The 11,602-nt window shown below is 35.6% G+C and overlaps 2 protein-coding genes across 2 annotated transcripts; one reads left to right on the top strand and one right to left on the bottom strand.

The window, feature by feature from the left end:
* The first annotated feature begins 6,776 nt into the window (after window positions 1-6,776).
* Window positions 6,777-8,240, top strand: LOC136824111 (5-hydroxytryptamine receptor 1B-like). The gene has a single exon (XM_067080276.1). It carries the CDS (start codon window positions 6,871-6,873, stop codon window positions 8,044-8,046), a length of 1,176 nt encoding a protein of 391 aa, XP_066936377.1. The 5' UTR covers window positions 6,777-6,870; the 3' UTR covers window positions 8,047-8,240.
* Window positions 8,241-8,791: 551 nt separating this feature from the next.
* On the bottom strand, window positions 8,792-11,372 carry LOC136824109 (uncharacterized). The gene is made up of 2 exons (XM_067080273.1): window positions 11,078-11,372; window positions 8,792-10,506 (listed from the first exon to the last, which is right to left on the bottom strand). Exons 1-2 carry the CDS (start codon window positions 11,337-11,339, stop codon window positions 9,128-9,130), a joined length of 1,641 nt encoding a protein of 546 aa, XP_066936374.1. The 5' UTR covers window positions 11,340-11,372; the 3' UTR covers window positions 8,792-9,127.
* Between the last annotated feature and the right edge of the window lie 230 nt (window positions 11,373-11,602).

Consider the following 11,602-nt stretch of genomic DNA (forward strand, 5'->3'; position numbering starts at 1 on the left):
TTTTGGAAATGTTGGATTGGCTGATGACATTTTTAGCTCTTTAATGTCATTCTTCTCAACTAAGAAAGCTTGAGCTAGGTGAAACCAAAGACTTGATTCTCAAACTCAACGTTTTGGATATGAACTTAGTTTGACGACAACGAAAAACTTATTGAAGGACGAAGACCAAAGGCATATTCAATGATGTATGTATTTAAAGATCCAAGTGTTAAAGGAATTGAAGGCCTGGAGGCTGGTTTAACAATTGTGTGTGATGAATTATTGAAGATCTGGGGCGCTCCCTCCGCCCTCTGGCTGGATTATTTACATTCACGAAGTCGAAGAAATCGTGCACGGCTAGATGTCCAAGTGGATTCTTGTATTACAACAGATCAACTTTAGATTAACCTTTAACTGGCAGAATCAGTGAGGAAAATATACTAGGATGATCTATTATATTGAAAATATGGTTTTTGTTGTGAAAACACATTTAAATTGACTTAAATCAATGTTGACGTGGTGGAGTTTGGCGCAAAATTTTAAGGATTGGCGCACATCACGTGAAAGTGATAATTTGGAATTTCTGGACTATTTTGATATTTCAAAGCCTTTTTTAAAGTATATAAAGTAGAACTATAGTCCATTTTAGTCAAACAGCGAAAGAATTTTGTAAAACGGTCGATTTATTACAGAGAAATAGAGATATATATCTACTTCTGACTTTACGGACCGTTTTCTCAAAATAGGTTTCAGGGGGTTTTCGCACACCTTGGCAACGTTTTCTCAGGATTGACAAGTGCTATGAACTTGAAATTTTCAGGAGAAATTCAATTTATGGTCTAGAGTGTTATGAATGGATTACATTTTTGAAAAAATACTTTTTTGATTTCTAAATTCAAAAAATGCATTTTTTAGTTTCCAGACCCCCTGGAATGAAATTTCAAAAAAAAATTCCATTCATAACACTCTTTATCCAAATATCAACAAGCTGCAAAAAAAATTTTTGTGATAGGTTTTGTAGAACGTTGACACAATATTTTCACAGTACATTACCCCCTGGCTGATTTTACCCCCGTCTTGGCTATTTTTAGACTTTTTTTTACATTTTTGAAATCATCTATTGTTAAGTTACCTCTGTAGAAAATTTCATTTAAAAATCTCTTCAAGTTCAAAAGTTATACAGGAAAATATAAAAAATCAACTTTCTCAATTTTTCATGTGACTCCCACCTTAACCTTTGAAAATGAGAGATAGAGAGAGGCAGGAAGAGATTTTATCTGAAAAACGTTTCGAATATACAGTTTAATCAGTGTTCAGTTCTCTCTCAATTTGATTACAATACATTTCGATAAGGAAATGAGGAAAAACAAAAAACCCGAGAAAAATTGGAAATTTAGAAAGTAGCGAATTAATATTGATAACACAGATTGAAAAAACCTATAGTGCGAGAGACAATTTCGAAAAGTTTCTTGTAATAGAAATTAGAAAAATACTTTTCTTGATACATACACACCCACATTATGTTTTGCAAAAGAAAGTAAAAGTTAGTCGAGAAATTATCATCTTCAGTTACATTTGTGGGCGTAGGCGTGGGTCTTCATAGAGCTCGCTTACATTAAAGGATGGTCATGGGTTACTGCAAAGCAAAGTTAGACTTAAGTTTATATATTTACAATTTTTATGATTCTTCAATCGATTGGGCTTTTCTCCTTCATTTTCAATTTATTTTCACTCCACGGAGAAAATTATTTTTCGAACGAAGGAAGTTTTTTTGGAGAAGCTGTTAAAATGCTAATGGCTAAACAAGGGAAGTGGCAATCTTTGCTAATTCGAAGTTTCTCAAGAATATCGTCCAAAGTAGTACATTAGGGGAGAATCCTCAGAATATGAAGTCTAATTTCAAATCAATGACACGAACTTAAGTTTATATCCTCGCTAATTCGAAGTTTCTCAAGAATATCGTTCAAAGGTAGTACATAAGGGGACAATCCTCAGATTATGAAATCTAATTCAAATCAATGACATTTGATTCCCATCTCTGTTTCAAAAGATAGTTCTCAAGAAAAATCTCCTTTGATTATTACTTTCATTAAATTCTTTTCTCCAGATTTCAACATCATAATCGAATTTGGGGGAGGGGAGATCCTAAACGACTAATCATCGACATTAGGTTTTTCTCATCAAGTTGATTTTCATCTCGGATTATTTATTGAAGAAACTCACAAATGAAAATTATGAGCTCAGTGCTAATATAAATTGTAAATATTCTCAGAATTTGTGAAAGTGAAAACATGTGACTTCAATACACGCGAAGAAGGAAAGGATATTCCTTCCAAATCTGACAACTTCGGATATGTTCAAAGATTTGCGAGGGTTTAAAAGGTTATTTATCACGTCTGTTTCCTGACCACTTCTAGAAATATAGTAGTCTTTGTTTTCCGAGAAAGCTCCGTATCAGTTCAAAAGCTAAAAGGTTTCTTGAGTACCGTGCTATAAGTAGCAGCATTAGTTGGAAATAAGAGAGAATTCAGTAAATTGCTTTTTATCATCAAAGTAAAAGTTTCCTAACTTAAAAAGATCAGATCTGGCAATATAACTGTATTTTTTTTGGCACCTTTTCATTTCCATGCTTAACTATCATAGCTTTACGTCAATACATTTGGACAGAATGGTAAACAGACCTGGCTTGTGCTTCAAACTATTTCAAGTCTAGTGTCATAGTATGGAGCATAAATTCAAGACACTGTCAGCTTACTGTAGACTTGTAACTTGATATTTCAATCAATGGTATTCACGACGTAATGTTTTCTCGACTTATGAATTATGTTTGCTCCACGGCAGTAGCGCCGCACAAATATCGCCATGTCTGGACAACACTGACCAAATCAACAGTCTGGGAAATTTTTCGTTTTGTTTAGATGATTTCCATGGAGATATAGAACCTTAACCCTAACGCAATTTTTATCTGCAATTTAACTAATATCCGATTCATTAGTTACAGATTTAACGAGTTTTTGGTGTCGCGGTACATTGACATGTTTGTGGTCGTGTTTATCTACAAAGGAAATATGAAACAAATGTAAATAAGTTTTTTTGCTCACTTTCAGTTCCGCGTCTATATCGTAACTAGGAAAATTTTACTGTTTGGAATTTTCATTACTTGTAGGATTAGAGCGAGATTATATATTTAGTCATCATATTTGAGAATGGATTGGGGTTGGTACAACGAATTTGTCAGAAGACTACAGTCGTTGATAAAGCGTGTTGTGTACGTGTTTTATTATAATACATCATTTTTTACGGGACAACACAAGTTTGTATAAACTACAAAACGCGATTAATACACTTCAGTTTTTCTTATCATATATCCTTCTTCTCTTTTAGAGTAGGACTTCAACATGCCACTATATCAAAATGTATCGTGAGTGTAACTAGCTTAGTATAGTAATAAATTGCGTTTAAGTGCGTCGAACACATTTTTGCTTTCTAGTGAGTACATTCGCTAAACGCACTTAAACGCACATAAACGCCTTGATTTTGCTAGGCGCACTTAAACGCGAATATCAAAATGTTTTGATATTTCGACGCGATCATCAAAGACACCGCGTGTAAACACTATTCAGTTCTTTTGAAATTTGAAGAGAGAGGGGATTTTTTTATTGCGTTTAAGTGCGCCTAACTCCTTTTCCCTCTCTTTCATTCAAATCACTTTGTAGTGAGTACATAAATGGCGTTTATTAAGTGCGCCTAACTGATAAACGCACTTAGGCGCACTTAAACGCACTTAGGCGCGATTTTTTGCACAAGTAAGTACCAAGCTCAATAAAAACTGAAATTTCCGTAAATATCAGGTCTGTTTACAGATAACTTTAACATGCTAAAATAATAGAAGAAGTTATGTGGTTAGAGTTCTTTCATCTCTAAGAAAAGAAGGAAGGAAAAGTTCCAAATAGTAGAAAACACACATGACCTTTAAAAACTTGAAGAGAGCTAGAAATTGCGATAACGAGAACCACCAACTTTAAGATAGAAGGTAGAATATGGCAAAAAAAGCTTCTTTTTGTGAATTTTGAACTTTTAAACGTACTTTGTAACTGGTGGATACAGTTTCTACTTTTAAAATGTTAACAAGCCCGACCAGATAGAAAATGTAAGTTTATGCAATTACGTCTCGAGAAAATGGAGTCATTCAGAGGTATTCAAACTCATTATCATAAAACGGTTAATTAAGATTCGGAATGAGTTTAATTAAAGCTTACTGCGTAATATACCTGTCCGCATCATGTAATGACAAATGATATTCACTCCACAATTTGACGATATTCATTTGAATTAATGTCTTCTCTCAGTTTGTATTGAAGTAGAGAAGAAAAGTTAGACATGTGATTCTGTGTGGATGATGTTTGGAAAACTCGAGCAGTGGTTAACAATCCAAAAGTCTGCTCAACAATTGAATTACTTTCAATACCACCGATTGGCTGATTTGGCTTGATTAAATCATATTTTTGAGATTTAACCAATCGGTTTACAGTAATTTGATTGTTGAGTGGATTTTTGGATTGTCAATGGTAAGTATGTTGCCATAGCGACGCTTAGCTTTCCGATAATTGCGGGATAAACTTTACGATGGCAGTTTGACAACAGAAAATCACCAAGGTCCGACTTGTTGGAAAATTGAGCTTTTGTGTTGTCTGACAGACACACCAGAAGTAAAGCACCCTTTTATTCTTCACAATGTGCACTTACGGTAAAAACAACTAAAGCAATGCCACACATACTTTGTCTTGAGACTGATTAGGAAATTTTTAGGCTTCTACACGGAAGAACTGAGTAATTTGGAGAAAAGAGAAAACATCCCTATCTCATTGGGCTTTTCAGAAAAATATTTTACCCCTACTGTTGAGGGTATTGATTTTTCAAAGTATCAAACCCCCTGGATATCCTACTTTATTAGTAAAGAACCCCTGGATATCCGATATCCTCAACAGGGGGGGGGCACGGACTATTTCTGGAAAAGCCCATTGTTGTATCGGATTAGCTAAAGTTAATTAAGTTTGTCAGCGTACGCATGTTTATGCAAAGTTCCAAGGGCACTTTGCAAAGGGGTTGTTATTCACGATTGTAGCATTTTCATTTTCAATATTTCGCTTTATCACGCTTTGAAAATTTGCATTGATCTGATATTCAGGACGAATGGAGCATTAAGAATCGATCATCATCAATATTCATTTCAATTTGAAAAAAATGCATGGTTAATGTTCGATTTTAGATTTCCTAAAAGTGGAGAAGATGTGGTTTTACTGAAGTTGTTGATTCTTTATGAAGTGAGAACTTTCGATAGCGTTCCGTGATCGCAAATGTGAGCACGATATCCGGAACGATTCATCCATGTAACGCCTAGACAGGAAATAATCTGTATTTGTCACATACTTCAGGTATGGTATGAATTTTCCCCTTATAAAGTCGCTTAACGCGAAATTGTTCATCTTTTGTTCCGTGAATAAACAAGTTCAAAAGAATTGTGGTTTTTTAGTTTGTTTTGAATCGAAATATTGTACTGGTCACTTTTTTTTATACTACTTGTTTTGACATGGCATTCTTTTATTAAATGTTGTCAGAGCTTGTCTCTTTCTGACAACCTTCTTTTTTGAAAGTGAAGGCTAGCAATGGTACGTGAATTCTCTCATGGTTGTGTTGAAAGGTGAAACTTTTTTGGGGGGATACTTTTAGGTCTTTTCATCTACGTTGCACAATTTTTTGTGAAATATTCCATCTGGCTTTCTAATTGGTTGAGATAGAGGTTAGTTCCCATTCTCTTGGCTCGATTTTTTATGTTTCTGATAGCGCTAACGATGGCTCTCATGATTATATCACGTCTAGCGAAATCAATTAAGTTGTGGAAGTGGCTCTGGGTACGAAATTCTTTGTTTAGAGGACAAAATTTTCTCTCATGAGGTAGAAGTTTATTGCTTTCCGTATAAGGGTAGGAAATTGTAAAGTATTACATATTATAGGTGCAAACTAAATTATATTGTCCGATCAAATGGGAGATTTTTGTAGATTTTATAGCTGTGAATCCTTTTTGGAAAGCCCTTACTTAAAATGGAAATCTGTCACGCGTTTATCACTTATCTAAGATTTCGAAAACCTGTCAATCGTGCGTAATCTGTTCTCCCAGATTTCAGTATCGCCGACATGTTTTTTAATCTTTTTGGAAAACTCTGATTTACTCTCCAAAAGACAGTAAACGAAAACCTCTTTTTATTTGGATAATTCCTCAATTAAAAGATCCATGAAAAAACATCCATGGATAAATCATAATCATAATCTTCAATCTAGACAGTTTGATATTTTGGAAAAATACTTTCAAAAACCATCTGCCTATGGATATCAAATTTTCACCAATTTTTCAAAAAAATCTTTCATTTCGACTATCTAGATAAATTGCTTTTTATTTTGAATCTACGGTTTATCAATATTTTATATTAGAATCGTGAAAAATCTGTCGGGTCACTAATCAATGGCAAAAAAGATTCAACTAAGCCTTGTGCATTCGGTACAGCATTCTTTTACCCATCGGCAGCCTTTTTAAAAGTAAAGATAGACGATCTTTTGATCATGGGTGTTGGAAGATAGAATAATTTTCTAGCCTAACCATCTTCCAGTGGGATTAATGTTTTTCCCACCAGAATAATTTCCTACCAGATTTAAGTTATTGTCTAAAATCATTTGTGGCTTCTTAACCACGGTAATGTAAAGATGTAACCCCATCATCGTGTTTTACCCGGCAATATCTGTCGTAAATTTAACAGAATGTAATAATTTCCATTTCATTTTTTCAGATATAGTACAAAATAACTGGAATTTTACACACCAGTAAGTTCCAAAAAGATGTTGTGCATCGATTGTATTTTCACCATCCAAGTCGTGTCCATGGTCTTTGGTGTCTTGTTCAATGGTCTGGTTCTTCTTGTCCGTTTATTCAAGCTGATCCAACGTCGGCGAATCTCACATTACCACTTCATCATCACGAACATTGCTGCAGCTGATTTGACATTCTCAATCCTTATCATTTGTGATATATATTCAGAAAATTTCCGATGGCCATGGAGCGAAGGTGCTTGTCAGTTTATTAAACCACTTCAATGTATCACTGGTGATATACCAGGGCTGTTTATGGTGCTGCTGGCTTTCGAGAGATACCAAGGAACAATAAAACCACTTGCTCAACGCATTCGATTGAGAACTCTTATGATGATTGCAGCTTTGATTTGGTTTTTCACGATCGGTGTTCTGTTCCCACAAGCTTTTTACTTACAAGTCATAACATACCCTAATGCAAGAATTTGCACACCCAAATACCCGTTTGTCGGTTTTGATAAGATTTATAGAAACATTTTATTTGTGATCTTTGTTGGATTACCGTTGCTCCTGACAACCATATTGCACATCATGATCTGTATTCATATCAAAAACCATAGCAACAGAATGTCAAAAGTCCTTGGCCAGGCAATGGTGCTCCATCAAAGTATTTGTAGTAAAGCATCAACCAAGAGATCCTCCCAGAAAACACCAAAACTGTCAGATAGAACCAGTAGCTCAGACTCAGTTTTTCTTCCAGAAAACGAGAACGAAAACGCGTCAAAGCATTCATTGATCTACCAGCTGCTACAGAAAGTTCTTTTATGTTGCTGTTCAAGTAAAGCTAAAACACAAAGACGCCACAAGACACCTTTCCAATGGGGTATCAAACTAAAAATACATATCCTTGTCACTATCTCGCTGGCTTTCTTCTTTTGCATGTTCCCGACGCACCTTTATCATTACCTATTCCTATATCGTAAATTACATCTGGTGGATTTCCGAACATTGACTCTGTTTTCTTGGATGAAGTATTTCCATTGCTTTGTCAACGGTTTGATTTACAGTTTATTGGATGAACGATTTCGCTACGATCTGTGGATGGTTGTACGCTCGATTTTGAAGTGTAAACCGTACTTTAAGCGTGAATTCAATACCAGATCACGAAGGTTTGCAAGGGCTAGTGTAGAATCGAACATATTATGATTGGTTTGGAAAATAACTCCCTTATAATGTAACCAGTTTTTGGACTTGTAGAGATAACCTTCTACCAAAATTGTCTTCATGTAAATAAACTATACATAAGTTTGTAAAATTATTAGTAGTTTAAGAGTTTAAAGATTTGTAAAAATTGTACATGTCACAACTTACCATTGTCAAGGGTCATATCTTCCTTCTAGTCTTCCGTATGTTTTGATTATTACTCTAGACACATAACTCGCAAAATGTCACCGTTTTAATAGCCTTTTATGAGTAAATATGCTCAAGCAGATGCTTACATACAAAAAATAAATATACTCATGTGCGATACCTTGAGAAGTTTCAGTGAGTTTTGACTCTGTGTCACAGACCTGGTGGGGCCTCAATCCATTGGGAAATCTGATAAAAATTTCATCCTCGGTGGGAAAATCTCCTACAATTTCAGGCCCAATGGAAAATTCACTTTGATTTTGTCCTAATTCGAAATTCAATGCAAAAAATAGCACTTCAAGACTTCAAAACCATCCCAACTTGACTTTTTGAGCTTTGAAATTTTTATCACTGCTGTGGGAAAAGATTCAACGGGGCTGTGGGTGTTTTTTGTAATAATCTCCTTGTAATATGATATTTCTTTCACTTTGGCTATATTTTCCAGTAGGGGTGGAGTCTGCACAGGAGTGTCTGGAACAGGCAGAATAAAGGTTGCACCCCTGCACATTGTAAGAATAAAGAAATTTGTATGCTTTAGATTGAAAGGTCTGGAATATCATATTGGCCTTTTTTTCTATTTCAATTTTTCTCTACAATATTTACATATGGTTTAAGAAGAGATTATTTATATGCAACACAATTTTAATATCAAACATAAGTCAAGTCTTTGCATTTAAATGATGCAATAAAAATTACTCTATCTGCATCAAATTACAGTTATGCATGGAAGGGCTTTGAACTATTCTCTGTGAACTTTAAAACTGAAAAAAAAAATACGCAAAATTTCAGTTCCTTTTTCACGATCGATCCGCATCGTTTTCTGAAGGAAAAACGAATTCTTTTTCGACATCATCTTTATTTTATTGGTTCAGAATGTTCAATCTTTCCATTGCATTGCACTTGCACTTTTACCGAAGGAGTCAAAGCTAGCTGTTCGAGAGGTGCGAGTGCTTGGTATCTCATTGGAACTCCATTGATACATCTGAAAGATATCCAAGGTCTTCAACACCTTCCTGACATCGTCTCGAAAAGTCTTATCGATAACACTGTAGATGATGCCATTGACTGAACAATGCAAATAACGAACATATGTGAACGCCACCAGCACATTCCAATTCATGTGGTGAATAACTAATTTCCAGTTATAAGCGTGGAGGTAAAGCCAGAGATAGGTAGGAAACCAGAGAACGAAAAGAGCGACCGAGATAGCGTACAGAATGTGGATCTTCAGGCGGATGGTTTTGGTGACTGGATGTGGAGCTCTGGTGATTGAGATCTTGGGCTTCTTGGTGACCGAGGATCGACTTGTCTTCCAATTGTCTTGATGAAATAAGATATGTAGAAATTTGACGACTTTGCTTTGAGAATTATTTGCTTCTTTTACATGAAATTCTTCTTGGGTGAAAGGGGTGGCTTCTTTGATGATTGGTGAAATCAACATTCTTTCCTCTGAGAGGCCTTGGTAAGAGCATCTTCTTCCTTCGCTGTAGTTTGAAATATCGCTTGGATCCAAGGAGCATTGTCTTGAAGCCTTTCTTGACGTACCAATATCCCCAGTGCTGCAAGTCGATGTTTGTCTTGTAGCTTTTCTCGGACGTTCACTATTTGTGCTTCCTGTCGAATGATGTCTGGTTGCTTTCTTCTGAGCAATACCACCACCTGACTCGGATGGTTTGCAGAATGTTGGGTTATTGAAAAGCTGGGACGAACCATCGCATATAAGGGACATATTCCGAACATGCGTTCTAATGAAATTGTAAAGCTTGTAGTGAAAGAAAATGGTAGAAAGAAGAGGAATTACCAAAGTAACAATGAGGCGAAAATTGAGGTTCACTTTTTTCCACTGGCCGTTCAAAGGCATTGCACTGCATGTGTCCGGTATTGAGGTATAAGAGATGTTGGTATTGTTTTGTACGGTCAAAGACACATTGGATTTGATTGGGTGAGTGATAGGTTCGATTGAAACGTTGACATTTTTGAAGATTCTTGAATTATTGAGTTGTGTAACGTATTGGTGAGGGCCGGTGAGATTCTGAACATTTGTTGCTTTTGGAAGGTACATCTTATGATCCCACATTTGTATTTGCATCAGATCTGGTAACCTGATGACGATGGTCAAACACCAGATGAAACCAGTAATGATCAAGATTGTTCTCCGTTTCCATTTCTTTGTCAAATTGATGCAGCCGTAATAACGTTCGAAAGATAACAGGAGAATGAACAATCCATCAATCGAGCTAGAAACGATTGACACACCTAGAACAAAGAAAGATAGTTTGTCAGCCAGAACGAACTTCCTGGAAGCTTGGCAAACTCGGGTCAAGCTGGAGTTTTTACTAGTTCTTTGTTGGTCGTTAAATGTTGAGACAAATGATTTTATTACTTTTTCTAAAGAACGCGTCATCCCTATTGTTTAAAAATAACCAATCAGTTAAGCATCTTGTAAAAACTCCAAGGCATCCCGCAACTTGAACTCGGTCCCTTAGTTTACTTTTTACAATTCTGATAGCGCGCATGATTTTACAGCGTCCACTAGTGGTTCTGGGCACGAGATTAGAACCTGATATTTGAAGATAAGTGTATAGCCAAAGTGATAAAATGGGTTATCAAAACAGAAGTTTGAAAAGTGATTCTCGGTCTGTACTCTAAATCCAAAAAAAGCTTTAAACTTTATTTTTACTCAATAAACTTGTTGATTAATATCCCGTGCTCGTCTAAGACGAACTGTTACCTAGAATTAACCCAGTACTTTTGATTGAGAACCTAATTAAAAAAAGTGGCAATTTGACGGATATTTCAGTTTCCCAAAGTACTGAAGGGGTTTTACCTTTAATGACGTAACACATGGTATGAGAGTATGGCCAAAAAAAATGGCTCAACGTATTTTTCATTTCAAAAGCCAGTGTAAGCGAAGTAAGAAGATCAGCTACAGCCAGGTTTGTGATGATAATATGATAAGACGACATTCGTTTGTTTTGGTGGAGTTTGATAGCTCTGATCAACAAGACGAGAAGGTTGATGGGAATCCCAATAAAGACACCGAAACCTTGTAGCAATAACATGAAGTGTATAACAGTTTGGTTGATCATTTTGTTTTCAATTCTCGACGGTTGACTCTGTTTTGGTATCTGTTTAGAAAAAGAAGAAAATATTAATTCATTGTTCTTTGACGCGTTCAGTGCCGAGGCAATTCGATTATATTTAAACTTCATCGAATGTTTGACTTTGGGAAGCTTGTGTAACCTCAGTTTTGCTTCGAATACCTTCAAAATGTATACCAATCGACTCAAAATTTCACCTAGATTACAAAAATGCAGTAAAAAGCCAACATAAGTTTCTGAAACGTTCGGTA

The sequence above is a fragment of the Clytia hemisphaerica genome, unplaced genomic scaffold, assembly GCF_902728285.1.
Source record: "Clytia hemisphaerica strain Z4C2 unplaced genomic scaffold, Clytia hemisphaerica genome assembly, whole genome shotgun sequence".
NCBI classification, from domain to species: Eukaryota; Metazoa; Cnidaria; class Hydrozoa; order Leptothecata; family Clytiidae; genus Clytia; species Clytia hemisphaerica.